At 42.0% G+C, this 27,542-nt stretch overlaps 1 protein-coding gene across 1 annotated transcript in view; it reads right to left on the minus strand.

Moving 5' to 3' along the window:
- The window catches only part of LOC143804645 (uncharacterized), a 41,247-nt gene that overhangs the window by 7,924 nt on the left and 5,781 nt on the right, over window positions 1-27,542 (minus strand). Inside the window, exons 2-3 of the mRNA XM_077282926.1 lie at window positions 2,315-2,366; window positions 483-633 (exon numbers count right to left, since the gene is read on the minus strand). Of these exons, the coding sequence (XP_077139041.1) occupies window positions 483-633; window positions 2,315-2,317 (154 nt within the window). The 5' untranslated portion in view covers window positions 2,318-2,366. The remainder of the gene's footprint in view (window positions 1-482; window positions 634-2,314; window positions 2,367-27,542) is intronic.

Consider the following 27,542-nt stretch of genomic DNA (forward strand, 5'->3'; position numbering starts at 1 on the left):
GAGCCGCATATTCATCACTGTAATGAGAGGTACCACGTGACCGCTCACACAGGACAAGTTGCCGGCGCTGAGAGGAGGCATCGCGGGAGCTGGGTGAGTATTTTAATGCAAGCGGGCGGGCGCACAGGGGGTGGGAGGCAGGAGGTGACCACGAACTTTATTTTAAACATAAATTTATTTTTTTTTAAAAACTTGATTTTTCATTCCTTCTCTCCAGCGAACGCTGCTGGGGAGAAGGAATGAATGCCGGCTTCAGCACCAAAAGCAGGGGACAGCGCTTAACTCTAGCGCTGTCTCCTGCACGGTCCGTGTGGTCCTCAGTCGGCACATGGGCGGCACACGGCTGCCGCATGTGTGCCACACTGATGTGCCACGTGAGCACACAGACACATGGACACGGATAACTCTGGTACCGATTTTTCCGGTACCGGAATTATCTGGACGTGTGAGACTGGCCTAAGAAACTAGAGAATTTTACATACCTTCTTTGAGTCCCAGACTACTAGCAACGGGGTCACTATGTTTAATCCCTGCAACAACAACGCTCCCATTATCATCATCCAATGTCAACACATCAGAAATGCTCCCTGGGCGTCCGGTGAGGAGCACCTTATTGTTTTCCATCGAGTAGCTCTGAAAAAAATAATAGAGTAGTATAGAAATCGGCATATGTTGTTTATATTTATAGTATCTTTTAGAAAATGAATACTATACTATGAGTACTATACTATACAATTTATTATTTCTTATAGGATAGTCTACTAATATGTTAGTGCCAGTAGCAGTTGTTACTCTGGAAAGTATTTGGAGCAAGTAAAAGTCCATCCAACAGATGTAAAATCTGAAGTATTGAACAGTAACATATAATTTATAATAGATCATTGAAAGAGATTCTCAGAGAACGAGATAAAATGGCATGCTTGATATAATTCAGCCCGTCCTAGTCTCATCCTAGTCAGGTGCCAGTATGAGCTACAAACTGAAGACCTACAGATCCTGAAACCAGCATCTCAGCTGAGAAGGCACACATACCTCAGTAGGCGGTTGGGAACACCTTTGTTATATGTTTATATGTGAAGAAATATATCTGTTCCTCGCTGAGCAAAAAGGAGGTCTTCTCCAGCCTCATCCTCTTCAATGTCAATTTGTTTTGGCAGGTTTGGCGGTGCTCAGTTGTGCGGGTGGCTCCACTGACATTTTGTGAAACCCCGGAGCCCCCTGCACATCCATTGCTGCAATGCGGGAAAATGGCCTCTGGGAAAATGGCTGCCGGAGATTCCACATGCGCAGACTGAGCTCTTGGCACCAAGATCTCATCTCCCAGGCTTTCACAAAATGTCCGAGGAGCCCCTGCACCACCGAGCACCCCCAAACCTGCCGCACCAGCCTGGGATGGGAGTAAGATAATCATCACGTCACTTAATGACTAACTGCCTTGTACTGCCACCAGAAATTTCCTGGAAATGACTGGAGTACATTTCTGGCATTATTTCCGATTAGTAGCATAATGTGTGACGAATTTGACACCCCTTCTCGCCCATACTATGCCAAAATTGGTGTAGCTGGCTGAGACTGGCATATAAATGACAAAAATCACAATATTTATGTGCAACCTTCGAGTTGCACTAAAATATTGTGACTTATTAAGATGTGTTACTCCAGAGTTCTGGTTAACGTGCCATAAACAGGTTGTCTGGTCTTGGAAAAAGTGTTTATGTGACTTAAAAGTTCTGAATCCTTACAGCGCGTGCACCACACGCTGTCAGGATTATTTGGTGTTGCTGTTGAGACTGGGTAGATCACATGACCGCAAGTATGCGATTTGTATACTTTTGGCCACATTTCGACTAGACGTGCTCGGCCTTACTCAATACACTTGTATTGAACAAGGCTAAGCACGTCTAGTACAGTAGGTGAGTGACTGCATGTAAGCAAATTGTATACTTGCAGTCATGTGACTGCCAATCTCGGCAACGACTCCGTAGAATCCTGACAGTGTGTGGTGTGTGCGCTATAAGGATTAAGAAGTCTTCTATCACATAGCGTGACTTCAGACTTTCATCACAAGACCGGACAAAACCATTAATGAATCGGGGCTTTATTGTCCTTTAACACATGTACAGCACAATGTTTAGCATACTCTTCTTTCACCAGTAGCATTCAGGTTTTACACTATTGTCATGTTAGCCAAGAGCATATTTTCCAATATGATCACACAAGATAATATGCGTGTAATGAGTCAAAATAAGGCCTCAGGCACAACATACCAGTCACCTTTTCTAAGGTTTTGTTTTAGTAGTATTTACATACTCACCATTTTCTGTACAATGTCACAATTTCATAGTACGCTGGATCTTCTTACATATCTATCAAAACAAACAAGAGAACCTTAAATCAATACATCAGCTATATCCTGAAATGTCATAGTTATGGTATGTGTTTATGACTATGAGATATTCAGACTTTCAACAATGAGCTCTGCAGTAAGTTGCTCACAGAGAAAGTAAGAAAAAGCCAAAAACTGCAATGATTTCATGGCCTGGATACGTCAAAATCTATTCAATGGGATTGTTTACCTCAACCGATTCGTGGCGTTAAATGATCAGTGGTCATTTAATAGCCTGTCAGACTGCTCTTTATGATGCAACCTAAACAATCTGTATTAGCGCGCTCACTGTGCTTGGGTTGCCATTGGTGTCAGCAGCACAAGTCTTGTTTACACAGGACGATGCACCATTGAAAATGGTGATCTGTTGTGCAGCTTAAAAGAATGATTCACCGCCTTTTGCTCCTTCATCGGTGATCAATGGCCTGTTTGCGCTGTAAGATTATTGCGAAACGACTCTTCCTAAAAAAGCTCCTTCCCAAAATTCTTTCAGTGTAAATGCACCTAAAGACTTCCATGAGATAATAGAGATGAGAACCGGGTCAGACTGGCTCACTGGAGTAGAAAAGGATCTTCTGGTGGACCTAGTGTTTGATACCATGAGGAGCCCTAAAGGTTATGCAGAAGACAAATCTATCTAAAGCTAACTTTGAAGCCAGTCAATTAACACTAAGATTTTCTCCTTATTTATTAGACGACAAGATCCATCTGGTTGATGGGGTTGAAAAAAGCCCACTCAACAGTGGTGGCTAAATTTTACAATTTTCTGGCTAAAACCTTACAAATATCACAATACAATACAAATATCTCTCCGAGGATCTGTTTATACCAAGGAAGGTGATGGTCACAAGGGTGTATTCTCTGCGTCTGGAAGAAAGAAGGTTTTTCCACCAACATAGAAGAGGATTCTTTACTGTTAGGGCAGTGAGAATCTGGAATTCCTTGCCTGAGGAGGTGGTGATGGCGAACTCAATCGAGGGGTTCAAAAGAGGCCTAGATGTCTTCCCGGAGCGTAACAATATTGTATCTTACAGTTATTAGGTTCATTAGAAGGATGTAAATCCTGTCGGAATATAGGCTGAACTGGATGGAGAAATGTCTTATTTCGGCCTTGCTAGCTATGTTACTATGTTACCTTCAAAATCACCCCAGCCTTTGACTATTGCAAGTGTGCGGGTGGGGTTTCAGCTGTGTGTGGTCGATAGACTGAGGTTTTGACCACGTAATATTAGCCTCAGTTTTGTAATGATAATATATCATGTGGGTAATAATAGATATATGTTGTGTGGGTGCAATGATAAAATTACACCCTAAAGTGGAAAAGCACTATGCAATATTCTATATATAGATGAAGGGCTTTCAGAATCATTTACTCTGAAAGGTCATGTTCCCAGGGTTGGGCTGAGATGTTGTCCTAAATAGTCATTAGGGGACAACTATATTAGGTGCAGGAAAAACTTACAGTCTCACCAAGACTTGAGAACATAGGTTGTCCCAAGATGCCTATATGAGAAGACCAACTGTGTTAAAGTCCCTTTGGAAAATTTGAATTGGGGCCAATGAGCTTCAAGTCTTGTATCTGCTTCCCATCCTGCTAAAGTGTCATTCCTTGTATGAGATCCTTATAAAATAAAGATGATTTATGTTAGGGCACATTTCAGACTATAATATCTACTAGTGACTGCTTGAAAGCAGTAATCAGAAATGACCACTATACTTTGTCAGCTTTCAGACACTATGATCTTTGTGATGTAATTGCCTCATATAAACATAATTGATGCTCTTATAACAAAGGATGTATTTTAATCTGTGAATAAGAGGGTGTAAGTAAATTATCCCTCCAAGATGAAATAGCGCACTTCTCACCTGCTCTAATTTACAGCACCAATCCAGGGTTCTTTTTTATTTCAGCGCTAGAGTGATGTTACTAATCTTAGCTCCCTACTTAGAAATTGCACTTCCCAGGGCAGCTCCAGTCCCATGGCCCTATTTCATGAGCTGAACTACCTACTGACCAGGAGTCAGAGGTAACAGTCACAAGCTCACAATTTAAGTCTGTGGGAGCGACGTTCTAGCTCTCAGATTTACCCTGAGTTGTGACTTCTGGATCTCCCAGCAGACACTGAAGCAATCCACAGGTCACGGACTGCTGGAGACCGACTGGAGCGGTGCTGGTAAAAGATCAAGATGGTGGCTGGTAAATGTAAGACTATGGGTAGGGAACTTAGACTAGTAACACCACTTTAGCACTGCAATAAATAAAATGCTGACGTGGTGCTTTAATTTCTATAAAACTGATTATATTCATTGTTTGGCCCATCACTAAACAATGTCATTGTTCTGGCTGGTCTGTGCAAAACAACAGAACGTCCGGAAGGCATTCCTGGAAATCTGTGATGTGTTTACGCAAGAAAAATGGAGTACAAGCCTTGATCAACTTACCCCAACAACACAGGGGTCAGGATTTTTTAATACTCTTGTAACATGGTGCGGGGCGGTAGCTGTGGCGATGATGTCGGTGACTTTAGCTGGTCAGGACCAGATGGTGTAAAGTTCAATGAGGGAGACCACCACTCGAAAATAGTCTTTTACTTAACATTAACTTAGTGGGATAACTTCTCAAATGTTTCCTTTCCAATACGGAGCATCATCACACACATTCTCTCTATGTATTCTAAGCGTACTTGTTTCTGCATAAAGTTACTGTTTTCAGCACACAACCCAGCTCAGTACTGCAGTCCAGTAAATCAGAATCCTATACTTTAGCCCGCGATTCCACATCCTTATTTCCTCTCAGGGGAACTACTTTGCCACTATGGGTAATACTTAGCTTCTCTGCTGGATGAAGTCTTGGATCTCCCGCCTGGGGCATTCTCTTCATCTCGTTTACCCTGCTCCATCCTAGTTCATTGCCTCTCTGAATTTTAAACTCAGGGCCGTAAGGTGCAAAGTGCCCTATCCCAGGACCCATCTCTGTCCTTCAGTCACTTTCCTTCCTCTACTCTGGATCTGACTATAAACTGTCACTGTGACACTAGTCACTATTCACAGACAAACTGAAACTTGGGTAGTCAAAGAGTCCGGGGTCAGATACCAAGAGGAATAGTTGTATACAAAGGGGTAAATCAAAGGGTGTAGCGTAGTAAGGTCACAGTCCAGAGTCAGATTTCCAAGGTCAGGGTGCATCAAGACAAAAGGGGTAATACAAACGGGTATTCAATCCAGAGTACAGCAACAAAAGGTCAGAAGTCAGAGCACAAGCCACACAGAGCTGTACCAGATGGCTGCCAGTTGTAGCAGAGTTCAGCAGCTGGGCAGTGACCTGGAACAAGGAACACTTTATGGAAGCTCAGCACCTCCCAGTACCAGATTGGACTGCTGAGCTGTCATTAAAAATACCAACAGCTCAGCACGCCCCTGCACTACATTGGGCGACTGAGCTGTCACTGCGTCTCTACTCACGTGGGGGACATCCACGCCATGCAGCTCTGCTCACTATTCAGACCATAGGTCTGCTTCTGGTTCACATTGGGCCCTATCTGTCTTCTTGACAGGAAACTGTCTCTGTCCCTTCAACTTAGCCCTTCCCACTCTGGGCTAGTCCCAAACATTAACCCTAACTTTCCCTATTGTCGGGTGGAATGCAGCACTTTCACTACTACTAGTGCATGTCCCAATACACATTACAAGTCATAACAGTACTCGTGTTTTCAAGCGGGAGCGTGAGCAGTATGTCAATCTCCTTACACCCTCTTCCTTATTGGAGATACAATATTCTTCCAGGAGTATAGTGATGGCAGTCACACCCAGGCTTAAAGACCCCTCTGTAATATAAGATGACTTCTGACAAGCTTCTAAAGGATGTACCCCTGTATTGCTTTGTACTCTCTTGTGACAGTGACACAGTGCATTCTTTAGTATTTACAGTACAAAATTCTTTATGGGATACACCTCAGCTTGAGGACATTTCTTGGCCCGCTTATATATTTAAAGTAAATCCTGGCTTTAAATGTAACCATGCCACATTCCTGAACCTTCACGAAATGGACCCTGTGATTACACATAAATGAACACACCTCACTGTAGCAAGTATAAGGGCATTATTATCTGTTGCTGTCACTTACATTGCATGGGAGTTCAGTCTTCTTAAAAGTCCAGCAAGGACTGAACTCCATTATAATCCCCAAGACATACTGCCATTGATAAGTGCACCTTGTTATGTTTCAACTCATAATTCCAGAGGAACAACTATCTAAATCACAGAATATTATTACCTCTTAAGGACACAGCTAATTTTAGCTTTTGCGTTTTTTTCAAATAGCCATAGCCATTTTTTTAAAATTTTTCCGCTGACATAGACACTGGAAGGTTTGTATTTTTTGTGTATTAGTTGTTTTGAATTACACCATTCATTTTACCATATAGAGAAGGGAAAATTCCAAGTGAGCTGAAACCATGAAATAAAATAAACACATTTCCATCCCTATTTTTCAGGTTAAATTATTCAGATATTAATCGTGCAGTAAAAATTACTTGACAAAATTATTTTCCAGGTCATGTTGATGCCAAAAGTGTTAGGTTTCTTTATCTATTTTAGTGGCTTGAAAAAATTCTGAACTTTATAAAAAAAAGAATTTGGGTTAAGCCACCATTTTCGGAGATAAATTTGTTTCATTGTGTGACATGCTGGCGTTTATATTGCTACCATTTTCGGAGGCATAGTGAGTTTTGATAGCCTCTTCTTAAATTTTTTTACTGTGTTGATGCGACCTAACAATTACAATTCTAATGTTTCGATTTTTTTTCGAGATTACATTGTTTGCTAATCAGATTAATTGATTTTGTATTTTGATAGATTGAACACTTCCGAACATTGTGATATCAAATATCTATATTTTTTACTTTTTACCTCTCTACCGCTAATTATGGAAAAGTGGAGCATGATTTGATTTTTTTATTTTTTTCTATATTTTTAAAAACTATTTTTTTTTCACTTTATTTGTTAGTCCTCTTAGGTACTTGAACCTGTCCATACTGGGATATTGCTGTATTTAATAAAGACTAGTGTCTCCTATGACAGCCAGCCTATCGCCTATTGCTGGACGTCAAAGGTGAAATTGCCTGACTTACACGGAGGCCTAATGGTGGCCGTCATAGCAACCCTTTGGCTTCCAGCAATTACTGATGGAAAGCAACATTTACGAGGTTAACAGCAGTAATCAGCAGTATCACAGATCTCTTCTATTAAAGGCAGATGACGGCTATCTAATATTGCCGGCATCTGCCCTGTCTGTAGCGGTCTCAGCTTCTGAGCCTGCTCAAAACACCCTGATGCACTACATGATGTAAGAGGACATTAAAGGGTGAAAGAATATTTCAGAAATATTTCAGTTTCTGCTGCCCCTTAATATTTGTGCCTTTGCCACCAGGGAAACAATAGTGTAGTGTTATGATTTTCACATGTACACTTAGCTAATGTTCTCAGCAAATTGATATGTGAGAAATCTTACAGACAATTCGTTCTTTGTTGCTTTGTTGAAGAGAACTGGACGACTTATGAAACATAAGACATAAAGAAGATCACAATGACCCATGTGACTCTTTAAAGCGACCCTCTGACAACCTTTTTTTTTTAAGGGAAAATGTTTCATGTAAAGTTAAAATACTTGTTGCCCTAATTTTGAATCTTCATTGGGCAGTTGCCTCAATTACTAATCCCTTCTTAGTTTTTGCACAATTGTTTCCAGCTTCTCAGGCTATTCTGTGTACATTATTCTTTGGTTTCTCACCTCCTCCCTGATCCATCTTGGATGGACCAGCTGAAAGCTGAGGGTTCTAGGTAAATAAACTATTTGTATTGCATTTTTGGTGCAATACACCTCAGGATTTTCCATTTTTGTATTTTCAGTTTTTTCGCTCCCCTTCTTCCCAAAGCCATAACTTTTTTATTTTTCAGTCAATATGGCCATGTGAGGGATTGTTTCTTGCAGGACGAGTTATACTTTTGAATAACACCATTGGTTTTATCATATAGTGTACTGCAAAACAGGATAAAATTGCGAGTGCGATGAAATTCCAAAAAAAAGTGCAATTCAACAATTGTTTTTTTCTTTTTTTACCATGTTCACTAAATGTTCGATCTGACCTGACAATATGGTTCTCCAAGTCACTAGTAGTTTGTATATACCAAACATGTGTAGGTTCTTTTTTACTTAAGTGGTGAAAAATAAATCTAAAGTCTGTCAAAATAAAAAAAAAAGGCGCTATTTTCGAGACCCATAGCATCTCCATTTTTCAGAATCTGCCGCTGGGTGAGGGCTTATTTTTTGCGTGTCAAGCTGTTATTGCATTTTATTGCGATGTTGCAGCGACCAAAAAAAACATTATTTCTTGCGGTTTTATTCTTTTTGTCTTTATGCTGTTTACTGATCGGATTAATTATTTTTAAATTTTAATAGATCGGACGTTTCTAAACCCGGCGATACCAAATATGTGTATTTTTTGTTATTATTTTATTTTGAATGGGGCAAAAAGGGGGTAATTTGACCTTTTCTATTTTTAAAAAACTTTTTTTTAACTTTGCACTTGCTTCAATAATATCCTCAGGAGACTTGAAGGTGTGATCTTCTAATCGAAACCCTCCTATTTGTGGCAGAAATGATCATCTGCTTTGAATGCTGGCCACGGGGTGGCACTCACAGCAGTTCGGCAATGACAACCACAAGGGTCTCCTGCAAACCCCTGGTTGTCATGTCAACCCATCAATGCCCTGCAATCATGTTACATGGGTGCCAATGGGTGGGGATAGAGACGATCTTCCAGCACGTGCATGTTAAATGCTGCTGTCAAAGATTAACAGTGACATTTGACATGTTAACGGCCTTGGGTGGATCGCAATTCCACCCACGGCTGTTATGGGCAAATGACAGCTGAGCAGATCAGCTGTTATGTGCCTGGAAAGATGTGGGCTCAGTGTCGAAGTCCGTATCATAGTGGGGGTGGCGACCTATGAAGTACCTATACATCATAGGTCGTAAGTGGTTAAAGTGTAACTGCTATTTTATTTTTTTTAAATAAATAGTACACATGGAAATAAGAAACTTTGTAATATATCTTATCAGAATAGTTTGCTTTTTTCCCTGCCAAAATTGATCAGTCGTTATTAAAATTCTGAATTCTGAGGTTGATCTGTATTCAGTGAACCCAAACGTTTCCATTACTGAGCTAGGAGATGGCAGCTGCTACTGATAAGACTCTATGTTGCTAGAATGGGGAGGAGTGAAAGGAGATGGACATACTGCCATTGTTCCCCCCTGAAGACACAAGTACTGTATTGGTGTATGTGAATTATGATCTGCATTATTAGTGTTGGTGTTGTGTTGTTCTGTTAGGCTACTTTCACACATCAGTTTTTTGCCTTCAGGCATAATCCGTCTATTTTTGAAAAAAAACAGATCTGGTGCAAATTGTGAAAAACTGATGCGCTGGATCAGTTTTTTTGCTGGATCCATTTAGGTTTTTCAGGCATACAATTCTGACTTCCTGTTCCGGGGACGAAAGAGAGAGAGGGAGAGAGACTCTCCAGAATTGAAAATGAAGGAATGGGGCATGCTCAGTGCGAAAAAAATGGAATCGCTAGGCGGATCCAGTCAATACACCACACGTTTTGTCCGTTTATCGCTGGGACCGTCGCTGGGCGTTTTTTCGCCGGACAGAAAAAATGTTCATATGGACGTTTTCTCCGTCCGCCGGAAAATTAATTTTGGACGGATCCGGCAAAAAACGGATGAAACGTGTGGCTATCAGGCACAATCTGGCGCTAATACAACTCTATGAGACAAAAATGGATCCGGCGGAAAAAAACGGATCCGTTTTATTCAAAACTCGCCGGATTGTGCCTGACGGCAAAAACTTGATGTGTGAAAGTAGCCTTAGAGTTAATGATTGGACTGGCCTACAGCGGGAGGGAGGAAGGTGAAGGGACAGAGACAGTTTCCTGTCAGGAAGTTAAACAGGACCTAGCTTACAGCTAGAGAAGACCTAGGGTCTGGATGGTGAGCAGAATTACATGAAGTGGGTGCCCCAAAGTGAGAGGAGACAGAGACAGTGGATAGCGTGATCCAAAGTAAAGAGGAAGGAAAACTTCCCACCCTCACCTTCATGTAGTGTGCAACGGCATAAAAGACAAGTACCTTGCTCATGACTACCACACTGCGTCACGTTACAGGTCTGCATAGAATTGTATCTGTAGGAATTGCCATCTCCTATCTCAGTAATAGGAAAGTCTGTCTTCACTGAAAACAAATTTTGGCTACGTATCCACCTTCATTATTTGATCGGTATTTTACATCAGTATTTGTAAGCAAAACCAGGAGTGGGACAATCAGAGGAAAAGTATAATAGAAACATATGCACCACTTCTGTATTTTTCAGCCACTCCTGGTTTTGGCTTATAAATACTGATGTAAAATACTAATCAAATACTGGAGGTGGGAACGTGTCCTATACCTCAGAATTGAGAATTTTGATAATCACTGATCAATTTTGGCAGAAAAAGAAGCTATTTTTTTTATAAGATATACTACAAAGTTGTTTATTTTCATGTGTACTATGGAAAAATGTAAACGACGTTTACTCTTTAAGGGTCTTAAATGCCCTACCGCCACTTATGGGAAGTCTAGCGCTATAACTTATAATTGATAATTAGGGGTCCTGTCACAGATTTTGCATTGTGATGGGATACACCTCCGTTCTAACTGCATCTTTTTCCTTGTATAATTCCTGTCTGACCTCTGTGATGTTTAACTTTACTCCAACGGTAAAACTGTCAGAATAAAAACCATAAAACTGGAATCCGAGGACCCTAAACTTAGCTTATAAACATTTACTAAATATTGTACAGTTATCCTCTACATACAAGCCAGGATAACTTTAGACGGAGGTGTAGCTAAGCTTCCCATTCACCAGGGTAAATCCTAAGTGTGCGGTCTCGTGTCTGGATACCCTGGTCAAGGCTGAGTGGCTTGCGGGTGCCTCCCTTGCAGCTATTAGCCAGGACACATACTCTACCTCGCTTCTACCTGCTCTGCAAAGATTTTCTGTTATTCTAATAATGTAGAAGCTTTTATGAAAAGAGGATAAAAGAAGGAAACTCAAAGTCTGGACAAAACAATACAGCAAAGGCTTGGGAAATTTCATAATTTTTACTGATTCAAAGTTTTTAAAGATGGAAACATGTTTTAAAGTTGTAAGGGACGATGCTCCAACATTGTTATTTCAGGTAAAATGCTAATTTTGATCTCTCGATATTCTGATTCTATTAGGGTTTTACAAGCATTGTGTCCAGCAGGAAAACTTCTCATATCACAGAAAGGTACAAAATCAGATTAAATGTACTGTATGAGATCATGGGGTCCATGGACACATATAATACTGCAATTATTTGCAGGCAAAACACCATCAAAAGAACACTTAAAAGGGTTATAATTATATTATTATAATTAATAGATCATAGAATAAAAATGATTTCCACAAATGGATGTGTTAAAAAAATGTTCCTGTGCTGAGATAACCTTATAAATGTGCCCCTGCTGTGTACTGTGTAATGGCTGTGTCTGATGTTGTGAATTCTGTTCTCGGACTCCCTCCTGTGGTCGTGAATGGTACTTCGGCGAGTTCGGCCCATGGACTCCCTCTGGTGGCTGTGAGTGGAGCTGCTGGTTCTGAGGTTCCTTCCTCAGCTGACCTCGTTTAGTCCCAGGCTGGCTGCTCTATTTAACTCCACTCAGATCGTTACTTGATGCCAACTGTCAATGTTCTAGTACTGGTTCAGATCTCTCCTGGATCTTTCTAAGAACCTGTCTACTCCAGCGAAGCTAAGTTCCTGCTTGTTCATTTGTTACATATGTTTTTTTCTTGCTAAGTTCTAGTCCAGCTTGCTATCATGAAACTGCCTGGCTAGCTGGAAGCTCTGGGGGTGCAGAGTGGCACCACCGCACCGTGAGTCGGTGCGGGGGTATTTTTTGCACACTCTGCGTGGTTTTGTAGTTTTTTGTGTTGACCGCAAAGATCCCTTTTTCTATCCTCAATCTGTTTAGTTAGACTGGTCTCCCTTTGCTAAAGCCTATTTCATCCTGTGTTTGTGATTTCCTCTTAACTCACAGTCAATACTTGTGGGGGGCTGCTTTTACCTTTGGGGAAATTTCTCTGAGGCAAGTGAGGCTTTGTTTCCTTTCTTTAGGGGTAGTTAGCTCTTAGTCTGTGAAGAGGCGTCTAGGCAGAGTCAGGCACGCTCCACGGCTATTTATAGTTGTGTTGATAGGAGTAGGGTTTGCGGTCAGCAGAGTTCCCATTTCCCCAGAGCTCGTCCCGATTCCGTGTTTAACTATCAGGTCATTCCTGGTGCACCTAACCACCAGGTCCATAACAGTACAGCTGGCCCTTAAAGTGTTAATGCATCTCAATAGAGGGATAAGAGAAGTTCTGAGACCATTTTTTTTTTTCTGCAGTGTGTTTTGTCTTTCTTTTCCCCTTAATCTCTGGGTGGTTCAGGACACAGGTCCATGGACATTCAAGGTCTGTCCTCTTGTATGGATCAACTCACTGCTAGGGTACAAAGCATTCAAGATTATGTAGTTCAGAATCCGATGTTAGAGCCTAGAATTCCAATTCCTGATTTGTTTTCTGGGGACAGATCTAAGTTCCTGAATTTCAAAAATAATTGTAGACTGTTTCTTGCTTTGAAACCCCGCTCCTCTGGTGACCCCATTCAGCAAGTAAAAATCATTATTTCTTTGTTACGTGGCGACCCTCAAGACTGGGCATTTTCCCTTGCGCCAGGAGATCCTGCATTGCGTAATGTGGATGCGTTTTTTCTGGCGCTTGGATTGCTTTATGATGAACCAAATTCAGTGGATCAGGCAGAGAAAATCTTGCTGGCTTTGTGTCAGGGTCAGGATGAAGCGGAGGTATATTGTCAGAAGTTTAGAAAGTGGTCTGTGCTTACTCAGTGGAATTTTCAGAAAGGGTCTTTCTGAAGCCCTTAACCCCTTCCCGACATTTGACGTACTATCCCGTCGAGGTGGGGTGGGCCCGTATGACCGCCGACGGGATAGTACGTCATAGCCGATCGGCCGCGCTCACGGGGGGAGCGCGGCCGATCGCGGCCGGGTGTCGGCTGCATATCGCAGCTGACATCCGGCACTATGTGCCAGGAGCGGTCACGGACCGCCCCCGGCACATTAACCCCCGGCACACCGCGATCAAACATGATCACGATGTGCCGGCGATGCAGGGAAGCATCGCGCAGGGAGAGGGCTCCCTGCGGGCTTCCCTGAGCCCCCCGCAGCAACGCGATGTGATCGCGTTGCTGCGAGGGTCTTACCTCCCTCCCTGCCTGCTCCAGACCCGGATCCAAGATGGCCGCGGATCCGGGTCCTGCAGGGAGGGAGGTGGCTTCACAGAAGCCTGCTCAGAGCAGGCACTGTGAAGCAGCCTGCACTTCTCGCAGATCGGTGATCTGTCAGAGTGCTATGCAAACTGGCAGATCACCGATCTGTATTGTCCCCCCCTGGGGCAAAGTAAAAAAGTAAAAAAAAAAATTTCCAAATGTGTAAAAAAAAATAAAAAAAAATATTCCAAAATAATGAAAAAAAAAAAAAATATTATTCCCATAAATACATTTCTTTATCTAAATTTAAAAAAAAAAACAATAAAAGTACACATATTTAGTATCGCCACGTCCGTAACGACCCAACCTATAAAACTGCCACACTAGTTAACCCCTTCAGTAAACACCGTAAGAAAAAAAAAAAAAAAACGAGGCAAAAAACAACGCTTTATTACCATACCGCCGAACAAAAAGTGGAATAACACGCGATCAAAAAGACTGATATAAATATCCATGGTACCGCTGAAAACGTCATCTTGTCCCACAAAAAACAAGCCACCATACAGCATCATCAGCAAAAAAATAAAAAAGTTATAGTCCTGAGAATAAAGCGATACCAAAATAATTATTTTTTCTATAAAATAGTTTTTATCGTATAAAAGCGCCAAAACATAAAAAAAATGATATAAATGAGATATCGCTGTAATCATACTGACCCGACGAATAAAACTGCTTTATCAATTTTACCAAACCCGGAACGGTATAAACGCCTCTCCCAAAAGAAATTCATGAATAGCAGGTTTTTGGTCATTCTGCCTCACAAAAATCGGAATAAAAAGCGATCAAAAACGGTCACGTGTCCGAAAATTTTACCAATAAAAACGTCAACTCGTCCCGCAAAAAACAAGACATCACATGACTCTGTGGAGCAAATGTGGAAAAATTATAGGTCTCAAAATGTGGAGACGCAAAAACTTTTTTGCTATAAAAAGCGTCGCTGGTTTCACACTTGCGTTTTTGTCTGCAGCGTTTTTTGCACAAAAAAACGCATGCGTTTTTTCCCTATATTTAACATTGAAAACGCATGCGGTTTTTTTGTACGCGTTTGGTCGCGTTTTCAAACGCATGCGGTTTTTTTCTGCATGCGTTCATTTTCAGAAATACAACCTGCAGTATTTTCTTGCGTTTTTAAGCACATGCGTTTGTTTGCGTTAAAAACGCATGCATTTTTATCGAAAAAAACAGAAAACACACTGAAAAGCCACCCACCACCATCAAGGTGATAGAGATCCAAACCCTAACCCTAACTCTACCCCTAACCTCACCCCTAACTGTTTAATGAACATTTTCTGACAGTCATAGTGCCACGTATTTCAGTGCCACGTATTTCAGTGCCACGTATTTCAGTGCCACGTATCACGTATTTCAGTGCCACGTGTTTCAGTGCCACGTATTTCAGTGCCACGTATCACGTATTTCAGTGCCACATATTTTAGTACCACGTATTTCAGTTGCACGTATTTCAGTGCCACGTATTTCAGTGCCACGTATTTCAGTGCCACGTATTTAAGTGCCACGTATCACGTATTTCAGTGCCACGTATTTCAGTGCCACGTATTTCAGTGCCACGTATTTCAGTGCCACGTATTTCAGTGCCACGTATTTCAGTGCCACGTATTTAAGTGCCACATATCACATATTTCAGTGCCACTTATTTCAGTGCCACGTATTTCAGTGCCACGTATTTCAGTGCCACGTATTTCAGTGCCACGTGTTTCAGTGCCACGTATTTAAGTGCCACGTATCACGTATTTCAGTGCCACGTATTTCAGTGCCACGTATTTCAGTGCCACGTATTTCAGTGCCACGTATTTCAGTGCCACGTATTTCAGTGCCACGTATTTAAGTGCCACATATCACATATTTCAGTGCCACTTATTTCAGTGCCACATATTTCAGTGCCACGTATTTCAGTGCCACGTGTTTCAGTGCCACGTATTTAAGTGCCACGTATCACGTATTTCAGTGCCACGTATTTCAGTGCCACGTATTTCAGTGCCACGTATTTCAGTGCCACGTATTTCAGTGCCACGTGTTTCAGTGCCACGTATTTAAGTGCCACGTATCACGTATTTCAGTGCCACGTATTTCAGTGCCACGTATTTCAGTGCCACGTATTTCAGTGCCACGTATTTCAGTGCCACGTATTTCAGTCACGTTTAGGGTTAGGGTTAGGGGTAGGGTTAGGGTTAGGGCTAGGGTTGGAGGTAAAGTTAGGGTTGGGGCTAAAGTTAGGGTTGGGGCTAAAGTTAGGGTTAGGGTTTGGATTACATTTACGTTTGGATTAGGGTTGGGATTAGAATTATGGGTGTGTCAGGGCTAGGGGTGTGGTTAGGGTTACCGTTGGGATTAGGGTTAGGGGTGTGTTTGGGTTAGGGTTTCAGGTAGAATTGGGGGGTTTCCACTGTCCAGGCACATCAGGGGCTCTCCAAGCGCGACATGGCGTCCAATCTCAATTCCAGCCAATTCTGCGTTGAAAAAGTAAAACAGTGCTCCTTCCCTTCCGAGCTCTCCCGTGCGCCCAAAAAGGGGTTTACCCCAACATATGTGTTATCAGCGTACTCGGGACAAATTGAACAACAACTTCTGGGGTCCAAGTTCTCTTGTTATCCTTAGGAAAATAAAAATTTGGGGGGCTAAAAATCATTTTTGTGGGAAAAAAAAGATGTTTTATTTTCACGGCTCTGCATTATAAACTGTAGTGAAACACTTGGGGGTTCAAAGTTCTCACAACACATCTAGATAAGTTCCTTGGGAGGTCTAGTTTCCAATATGGGGTCACTTGTGGGGGGTTTGTACTGTTTGGGTACATCAGGGGCTCTGCAAATGCAACGTGACGCCTGCAGACCAATCCATTTAAGGCTGCATTCCAAATGGCGCTCCTTCCCTTCCGAGCTCTGTCATGCGCCCAAACAGTGGTTCCCCCCGACATATGGGGTATCAGCGTACTCAGGACAAATTGGACAACAACTTTTGGGGTCTAATTTATCCTGTTACCCTTGTGAAAATACAAAACTGGGGGCTAAAAAATCATTTTTGTGAAAAAAAAAAAAGAATTTTTATTTTCACGGCTTTGCGCTATAAACTTTAGTGAAACACTTGAGGGTTCAAAGTTCTCAAAACACATCTAGATAAGTTCCTTGGGAGGTCTAGTTTCCAATATGGGGTCACTTGTGGGGGGTTTGTACTGTTTGGGTACATCAGGGGCTCTGCAAATGCAACGTGACGGCTGCTGACCAATCCATTTAAGTCTGCATTCCAAATGGCGCTCCTTCCCTTCCGAGCTCTGTCATGCGCCCAAACAGTGGTTCCCCCCCACATATGGGGTATCAGCGTACTCAGGACAAATTGGAAAACAAATTTTGGGGTCCAATTTATTCTGTTACCCTTGTAAAAATACAAAGCTGGGGGCTAAAAAATCATTTTTGAGAAAAAAAAAAAAAATTATTTTCACGGCTCTGCGTTATAATCTGTAGTGAAACACTTGGGGGTTCAAAGCTCTCAAAACACATCTAGATAAGTTCCTTAGGGGGTCTACTTTCCAAAATGGTGTCACTTGTAGGGAGTTTCAATGTTTAGGCACATCAGGGGCTCTCCAAACGCAACATGGCGTCCCATCTCAATTCCAGTCAATTTTGCATTGAAAAGTCAAATGGCGCTCCTTCCCTTCCAAGCTCTGCCATGCGCCCAAACAATGGTTTACACCCACATATGGGGTATCAGCGTACTCAGGACAAATTGCACAACATTTTTTGGGGTCCAATTTCTTCTCTTACCCTTGGGAAAATAAAAAATTGGGGGCAAAAAGATCATTTTTGTGAAAAAATATGATTTTTTATTTTTACGGCTCTGCATTATAAACTTCTGTGAAGCACTTGGTGGGTCAAAGTGCTCACCACACATCTAGATAAGTTCCTTAGGGGGTCTACTTTCCAAAATGGTGTCACTTGTAGGGAGTTTCAATGTTTAGGCACATCAGGGGCTCTCCAAACGCAACATGGCGTCCCATCTCAATTCCAGTCAATTTTGCATTGAAAAGTCAAATGGCGCTCCTTCCCTTCCAAGCTCTGCCATGCGCCCAAACAATGGTTTACACCCACATATGGGGTATCAGCGTACTCAGGACAAATTGCACAACATTTTTTGGGGTCCAATTTCTTCTCTTACCCTTGGGAAAATAAAAAATTGGGGGCGAAAAGATCATTTTTGTGAAAAAATATGATTTTTTATTTTTACGGCTCTGCATTATAAACTTCTGTGAAGCACTTGGTGGGTCAAAGTGCTCACCACACATCTAGATAAGTTCCTTAGGGGGTCTACTTTCCAAAATGGTGTCACTTGTAGGGAGTTTCAATGTTTAGGCACATCAGGGGCTCTCCAAACGCAACATGGCGTCCCATCTCAATTCCAGTCAATTTTGCATTGAAAAGTCAAATGGCGCTCCTTCCCTTCCAAGCTCTGCCATGCGCCCAAACAATGGTTTACACCCACATATGGGGTATCAGCGTACTCAGGACAAATTGCACAACATTTTTTGGGGTCCAATTTCTTCTCTTACCCTTGGGAAAATAAAAAATTGGGGGCGAAAAGATCATTTTTGTGAAAAAATATGATTTTTTATTTTTACGGCTCTGCATTATAAACTTCTGTGAAGCACTTGGTGGGTCAAAGTGCTCACCACACATCTAGATAAGTTCCTTAGGGGGTCTACTTTCCAAAATGGTGTCACTTGTAGGGAGTTTCAATGTTTAGGCACATCAGGGGCTCTCCAAACGCAACATGGCGTCCCATCTCAATTCCAGTCAATTTTGCATTGAAAAGTCAAATGGCGCTCCTTCCCTTCCAAGCTCTGCCATGCGCCCAAACAATGGTTTACACCCACATATGGGGTATCAGCGTACTCAGGACAAATTGCACAACATTTTTTGGGGTCCAATTTCTTCTCTTACCCTTGGGAAAATAAAAAATTGGGGGCAAAAAGATCATTTTTGTGAAAAAATATGATTTTTTATTTTTACGGCTCTGCATTATAAACTTCTGTGAAGCACTTGGTGGGTCAAAGTGCTCACCACACATCTAGATAAGTTCCTTAGGGGGTCTACTTTCCAAAATGGTGTCACTTGTAGGGAGTTTCAATGTTTAGGCACATCAGGGGCTCTCCAAACGCAACATGGCGTCCCATCTCAATTCCAGTCAATTTTGCATTGAAAAGTCAAATGGCGCTCCTTCCCTTCCAAGCTCTGCCATGCGCCCAAACAATGGTTTACACCCACATATGGGGTATCAGCGTACTCAGGACAAATTGCACAACATTTTTTGGGGTCCAATTTCTTCTCTTACCCTTGGGAAAATAAAAAATTGGGGGCAAAAAGATCATTTTTGTGAAAAAATATGATTTTTTATTTTTACGGCTCTGCATTATAAACTTCTGTGAAGCACTTGGTGGGTCAAAGTGCTCACCACACATCTAGATAAGTTCCTTAGGGGGTCTACTTTCCAAAATGGTGTCACTTGTAGGGAGTTTCAATGTTTAGGCACATCAGGGGCTCTCCAAACGCAACATGGCGTCCCATCTCAATTCCAGTCAATTTTGCATTGAAAAGTCAAATGGCGCTCCTTCCCTTCCAAGCTCTGCCATGCGCCTAAACAATGGTTTACACCCACATATGGGGTATCATCGTACTCAGGACAAATTGTACAACAACTTTGGGGGTCCATTTTCTCCTGTTACCCTTGGTAAAATAAAACAAATTGGAGCTGAAATAAATTTTGTGTGAAAAAAAGTTAAATGTTCATTTTTATTTAAACATTCCAAAAATTCCTGTGAAACACCTGAAGGGTTAATAAACTTCTTGAATGTGGTTTTGAGCACCTTGAGGGGTGCAGTTTTTAGAATGGTGTCACACTTGAGTATTTTCTATCATATAGACCCCTCAAAATGACTTCAAATGAGATGTGGTCCCTAAAAAAAAATGGTGTTGTAAAAATGAGAAATTGCTGGTCAACTTTTAACCCTTATAACTCCGTCACAAAAAAAAATTTTGGTTCCAAAATTGTACTGATGTAAAGTAGACATGTGGGAAATGTTACTTATTAAGTATTTTGCGTGACATATGTCTGTGATTTAAGGGCACAAAAATTCAAAGTTGGAAAATTGCAAAATTTTCAAAATTTTCGCCAAATTTCCATTTTTTTCACAAATAAACGCAAGTTATATCGAATAAATTTTACCTTTAACATGAAGTACAATATGTCACGAGAAAACAATGTCAGAATCGCCAAGATCCGTCAAAGCGTTCCAGAGTTATAGCCTCATAAAGGGACAGTGGTCAGAATTGTAAAAATTGGCCCGGTCATTAACGTGCAAACCACCCTTGGGGGTGAAGGGGTTAAGGATGTTATGGTGGGATTTCCCACGCCTGCTGGTCTGAATGAGTCTATGTCCTTGGCCATTCAGATCGATCGACGCTTGCGTGAGCGCAAAGCTGTGCACCATTTGGCGGTATCTTCTGAGCAGAGGTCTGAGCCTATGCAATGTGATAGGACTTTGACCAGAGCTGAACGGCAAGAACACAGACGTCAGAATGGGCTGTGTTTTTACTGTGGTGACTCCACTCATGCTATCTCTGATTGTCCTAAGCGCACTAAGCGGTTCGCTAGGTCTGCCACCATTGGTACGGTACAGTATAAATTTCTTTTGTCCGTTACTCTGATTTGCTCTTTGTCATCCTATTCTGTTATGGCATTTGTGGATTCAGGCGCTGCCCTGAATTTGATGGACTTGGAGTTTGCCAGGCGCTGTGGTTTTTTCTTGGAGCCCTTGCAGTATCCTATTCCATTGAGAGGAATTGATGCTACGCCTTTGGCCAAGAATAAGCCTCAGTACTGGACTCAATTGACCATGTGCATGGCTCCTGCACATCAGGAGGATATTCGATTTTTTGGTGTTGCATAATCTGCATGATGTGGTCGTTTTGGGTTTGCCATGGCTACAGGTCCATAATCCAGTATTGGATTGGAAATCAATGTCTGTGTCCATTTGGGGTTGTCAAGGGGTACATGGAGATGTTCCATTGTTGTCAATTTCGTCTTCCACTCCTTCTGAAGTCCCTGAGTTTTTGTCGGATTACCGGGATGTATTTGATGAGCCCAAGTCCAGTGCCCTACCTCCTCATAGGGACTGTGATTGTGCTATTAATTTGATTCCTGGTAGTAAGTTTCCTAAGGGCCGACTGTTCAATTTGTCTGTGCCAGAGCATGCCGCTATGCGGAGTTATATAAAGGAGTCCTTGGAGAAAGGGCATATTCGCCCGTCGTCGTCACCGTTGGGAGCAGGGTTCTTTTTTGTGGCCATGAAGGATGGTTTTCTGAGACCTTGTATAGATTACCGCCTTCTTAATAAAATCACGGTCAAATTTCAGTACCCTTTGCCGCTACTGTCTGATTTGTTTGCTCGGATTAAGGGGGCTAGTTGGTTCACCAAGATAGATCTTCGAGGCGCGTATAATCTTGTGCGTATTAAGCAGGGCGATGAATGGAAAACAGCATTTAATACGCCCGATCACCTGGTGATGCCATTCGGGCTTTCTAATGCTCCATCTGTGTTTCAGTCCTTTATGCATGACATCTTCCGAAAGTACCTGGATAGATTCATGATTGTATATTTGGATGATATTTTGGTCTTTTCGGATGATTGGGAGTCTCATGTGAAGCAGGTTAGAATGGTGTTCCAGGTCCTTCGTGCTAAATCCTTGTTTGTGAAAGGGTCTAAATGTCTCTTTGGAGTTCAGAAGGTTTCATTTTCGGGCTTCATTTTTTCCTCTTCTACTATCGAGATGGACCCTGTTAAAGTTCAGGCCATTTATGATTGGACTCAGCCTACTTCTGTGAAGAGCCTTCAGAAATTCCTGGGCTTTGCTAATTTTTACCGTCGCTTCATCGCTAATTTTTCGAGTGTTGTTAAACCATTGACTGATTTGACCAAGAAAGGTGCTGATGTGGTCAATTGGTCCTCTGCGGCCGTTGAGGCTTTTCAGGAGTTGAAGCGTTGTTTTTCTTCTGCCCCTGTGTTGTGTCAGCCAGATGTTTCGCTCCCGTTTCAGGTCGAGGTTTGATGCTTCTGAGATTGGAGCAGGGGCTGTTTTATCTCAAAGAAGTTCTGATGGCTTGGTGATGAAACCATGTGCTTTCTTTTCTAGAAAGTTTTCGCCTACTGAGCGCAATTATGATGTGGGCAATCGAGAGTTGTTGGCTATGAAGTGGGCATTTGAGGAGTGGCGACATTGGCTTGAAGGAGCCAAGCATCGCGTGGTGGTCTTAACGGATCACAAGAATCTGACTCTCGAGTCTGCCAAGCGGTTGAATCCTAGACAGGCTCGATGGTCACTATTTTTCTCCCGCTTCGATTTTGTGGTTTCATACCTTCCAGGTTCTAAGAATGTGAAGGCTGATGCCCTTTCAAGGAGTTTCGTGCCTGATTCTCCGGGAGTTCCTGAGCCGGTTGGTATTCTCAAAGAGGGGGTAATTTTGTCTGCCATCTCTCCTGATTTGCGCCGGGTGCTGCAGGAGTTTCAGGCTGATAGACCTGACCGTTGTCCAGCGGAGAAACTGTTTGTCCCTGATAGATGGACTAGTAGAGTTATCTCTGAGGTTCATTGTTCGGTGTTGGCTGGTCATCCTGGAATCTTTGGTACTAGAGATTTGGTGGCTAGATCCTTTTGGTGGGCGTCCTTGTCACGGGATGTGCGTTCTTTTGTGCAGTCCTGTGGGACTTGTGCTCGGGCTAAGCCCTGCTGTTCTCGTGCCAGTGGGTTGCTTTTGCCCTTGCCGGTCCCGAAAAGGCCCTGAATGCATATTTCCATGGATTTTATTTCAGATCTCCCTGTCTCTCAAAGGATGTCGGTCATCTGGGTGGTTTGTGATCGCTTCTCTAAGATGGTCCATTTGGTACCCTTGCCTAAATTGCCTTCCTCCTCTGATTTGGTTCCATTATTTCTCCAGCATGTGGTTCATTTGCATGGCATTCCGGAGAACATCGTGTCGGACAGAGGTTCCCAGTTTGTTTCAAGGTTTTGGCGGTCCTTTTGTGCTAAGATGGGCATTGATTTGTCTTTTTCTTCAGCTTTCCATCCTCAGACAAATGGACAAACCGAACGAACCAGACTTTGGAGACATATCTGAGATGCTTTGTTTCTGCTGATCAGGATGATTGGGTGTCCTTCTTGCCTTTGGCTGAGTTCGCCCTTAATAATCGGGCCAGCTCGGCTACTTTGGTTTCGCCTTTTTTCTGTAATTCTGGTTTCCATCCTCGTTTTTCTTCAGGGCAGGTTGAGCCTTCGGACTGTCCTGGTGTAGATTCTGTGGTGGACAGGTTACAGCAAATTTGGACTCACGTAGTGGACAATTTGACATTGTCCCAGGAGAAGGCTCAACGTTTCGCTAACCGCCGTCGCTGTGTTGGTCCCTGACTTCGTGTTGGAGATTTGGTTTGGTTGTCGTCTCGTTATGTTCCTATGAAGGTTTCTTCTCCTAAGTTTAAGCCTCGTTTCATTGGTCCTTATAAGATTTCTGAGATTCTCAATCCTGTGTCATTTCGTTTGGCCCTTCCAGCTTCTTTTGCCATCCATAATGTGTTCCATAGGTCGTTGTTGCGGAGATATGTGGCGCCTATGGTTCCCTCCGTTGACCCTCCTGCCCCGGTGTTGGTTGAGGGGGAGTTGGAGTATGTGGTGGAGAAGATTTTAGATTCTTGTATTTCGAGACGGAAACTTCAGTACCTGGTCAAGTGGAAGGGTTATGGTCAGGAAGATAATTCCTGGGTTGTTGCCTCTGATGGTCATGCTGCCGATCTAGTTCGTGCCTTTCATTTGGCTCGTCCTGATCGGCCTGGGGGCTCTGGTGAGGGTTCGGTGACCCCTCCTCAAGGGGGGGGTACTGTTGTGAATTCTGTTCTCGGACTCCCTCCTGTGGTCGTGAATGGTACTTCGGCGAGTTCGGCCCATGGACTCCCTCTGGAGGCTGTGAGTGGAGCTGCTGGTTCTGAGGTTCCTTCCTCAGCTGACCTCGTTTGGTCCCAGGCTGGCTGCTCTATTTAACTCCACTCAGATCGTTACTTGATGCCAGCTGTCAATGTTCTAGTACTGGTTCAGATCTCTCCTGGATCTTTCTGAGGACCTGTCTACTCCAGCGAAGCTAAGTTCCTGCTTGTTCATTTGTTACATATGGTTTTTTCTTGCTAAGTTCTAGTCCAGCTTGCTATCATGAAACTGCCTGGCTAGCTGGAAGCTCTGGGGGTGCAGAGTGGCACCACCGCACCGTGAGTCGGTGCGGGGGTATTTTTTGCACACTCTGCGTGGTTTTGTAGTTTTTTGTGTTGACCGCAAAGATCCCTTTTTCTATCCTCAATCTGTTTAGTTAGACTGGCCTCCCTTTGCTAAAGCCTATTTCATCCTGTGTTTGTGATTTCCTCTTAACTCACAGTCAATACTTGTGGGGGGCTGCTTTTACCTTTGGGGAAATTTCTCTGTGGCAAGTGAGGCTTTGTTTCCTTTCTTTAGGAGTAGTTAGCTCTTAGTCTGTGAAGAGGCGTCTAGGCAGAGTCAGGCACGCTCCACGGCTATTTCTAGTTGTGTTGATAGGAGTAGGGTTTGCGGTCAGCAGAGTTCCCATTTCCCCAGAGCTCGTCCCGATTCCGTGTTTAACTATCAGGTCATTCCTGGTGCACCTAACCACCAGGTCCATAACAGTCTGACCGCACAGGAACATGGTCTGATCATACCACATCTCCTGGGCAGGGGAGAAAGCAAAAGAGTATACAGACAGGACAGAACGGGATCACAGCTGATTCTTTGTGAGGTAAAACAAGTTTTAAAGAGGCAGGGAAATGTTTTTCCTCACAGAAAGCAGCAGATGTGATCCCGTGCTGTCCTGTCTGTATACTCTTTTGCTTCCTTCCAAGCCCAGGGGATGTGGTGTGATCAGACCATGTTCCTGTAAGGTCAGACACAGCCATTACACAGTACATAGCAGGGGCACATTTATAAGATTATCTCAGCACAGGAACTTTTTATTTTACTGGAAATTATTTTTATTACAAGATCTATTGATAAAAATGTACTTTGTTCATGGGAAAAAAAACCCTTAAATAAAGGGTAGAGCACTACAATGACGTGAGGTGTGCATGAGTCACTAGTACTGATCGGATAGGCAGGCACTACCTTATGGATTGTATACACTGGACCAAATATACATGTTTTGACAGTTCCTTTAGGGTGAGTCTCCTTGTTAGTTGCAACTCTTTAGATGTTGAGTCATACTTTACTATGATTGTGGGATACTTGTATTTTGTTTTCTATGTATTATGTATTGCCAAAATATGCAATTTTGCTATATGAGAATATGAATGTGTAAAGTTATACTGACCGGAGTCATTGTAACCATGCAGGAAGGCAATGTATTACGAAGAGGCAGGGTATTATTACAGCTCTCATGATTCTATGGAATCTAGATTAAGACTGCGACACAATAATGTAGTTTTATTGCTGGATGTCATTGAGGATCTAATTTATGAGTATTTCAGGCCTGTGATTTTATTACTGTGTGTTTACATTACACATACTAAGGGATTTGTACTTTTTTTTATTATGTCCCTGATTGGCAGCCAACAACAATGTATGACATATTCAGTTCTGTATATATATATATTGCTACGACAATAAGCTAATGCCTATAGGCAGTAATGGAATAGACACGTCTCAACTTAAATGTCAGCATTATTTTTTATTTTTTTTACTAAAAGAGGATGAGATATAATAAAATCTGCGATGATGTTTTTTGTTTTACATTTACAACATCACTATATTACCAGTATTTGACTGTTGTGCCAAGGGCCCACCAGTAACCAACTCCAGGGCCCCACTTTTTAGCTACATGCAAATGTGACATTATCCTCAATCCCAAATTTACATAGCAATGAACTGGGTAGATTGTTAAATGAATAAGATATTCCCTTTGTCTGTACGTAGTGATTCAAGTGTATGGTGCCAAGTATTGCTCCTATAAGAGGGTGATGGCCGCTCCTGCACAGGGGCCCACGGGAGGATTCTCCTGCTCTCCTGTGGGCCAGTCCGAGCCTGCATATAACACTAAGTATGATCCATAAATAGAATATTACTCCTGTCCTAAGCATGTCCTCTTCTTAAAATGGGTTACAGATGTATCCTTAAGCTCAATAGAGACTACATCTGCATGCCAACTTCTAACGATGTGAAACAATTCAAATTTACCATAAGAATCTATTCACATTGTGTATGCAGAGAAAATTCAGCACGTACACTGGGAAAACATAGTTCATGCTCTGAACAGAGCCATAGGGCCCCATTGACCACCAAACGCCAAGAGTGTGTATTTTTTACATTTTGTTGTGGCAGTAAACAGTACATAGGTTTATTTTTTCTTTTTTGCAAGTGTATGGAGTAGTATGGTTGACTACACTATTCCCTACATCGGCATCTAGTAGAAATCGCATACCGCACTGTCTTTATTATAGTAATGTGGAGGCTTATAGGCATCATATGATACTGATTGCCCCTGCAATGGCATATGTCAGTGCTATACATCAGGAAATGAGCGAAGCAGCATCCAGAGTTTAGTTCTGAAGGTTACTGTATTAAATTAGTGATATATTTACAAAGTTACTGAATTTTAGACATAAATTTACACTGTGAACTTATCAGTTATGCCATGTTGGGTAGTTACTAAGAGACTATTATCAATGACTGGTCTGTGTAAAACGCAAAAAAAAAATCTTTGACAGCGGAGCTAGCATGGGTTTGTGCTATAATTATGGCAATCTGGAATAATTTTTGGCATTATCTATTATACCTTACACTAAGCTCCACAAGCTTTCCTTACCATTTTTTTTTTAAATGTGAAATGGTACAAAACAGCAAAAAATCCTTAAGGCTTATATCAAATATGATGAAATAAATAATGCTTAAACGATTACCATTTTTATTCCATAAATTAATTGCACACATTAAAATATGCAACTTTGTAATAGATGTTATCAGGGAACTTTGTGTCTTTCAGCTAATGGACTGATCTTTGATTCTCCGTTTATGGGTAATATCTGTGTTCAGTGAAGACAAATATTCACATTACTGACATAGAATTTTAAAAGCACCAGCTGTCACGTTACATGGAGATTGGAGGAACTAAAGGCAAACACACAGTCTGCTGCAAGTTCTTCTGAAATGACAGTTACTATTCTCCATAGAACTTTATGAGCACCAACTGTCATCTTCTAACTCGATAATGGAAAAGTCTGTCTTTCCTGAATACAGATTTTTCCAGTGAATTGAGAATTTTGAGAAGGAAGGATCGTTCCTGGTGGAGAAAAAAAGTGGATTTGTCTAATAATATATATTACAAAGTTTCTTATTTTCATGTGTACTATTGATTTCTGAAAACAAAATTAAACATTGTTTACTCGTTAAAATCGCAACCTATATTTTGTTAACTAAAATAAGTTGCTAAATACAGCTAAAACTGCCAGTACTAAGAATGTGTAACACTATGTAATTATTGAAAAATGATTTTCCCAGTGCTGCTCTTCTCTATTGTTGCAAATGCTCTTATTTTATGGTATGGGAAAGTGAAATTTAACGTCAATCTACCTTTTTGTGTCACTTATGACAGACCGTCGTC

The sequence above is a fragment of the Ranitomeya variabilis genome, chromosome 2, assembly GCF_051348905.1.
Source record: "Ranitomeya variabilis isolate aRanVar5 chromosome 2, aRanVar5.hap1, whole genome shotgun sequence".
NCBI classification, from domain to species: domain Eukaryota; kingdom Metazoa; phylum Chordata; class Amphibia; order Anura; family Dendrobatidae; genus Ranitomeya; species Ranitomeya variabilis.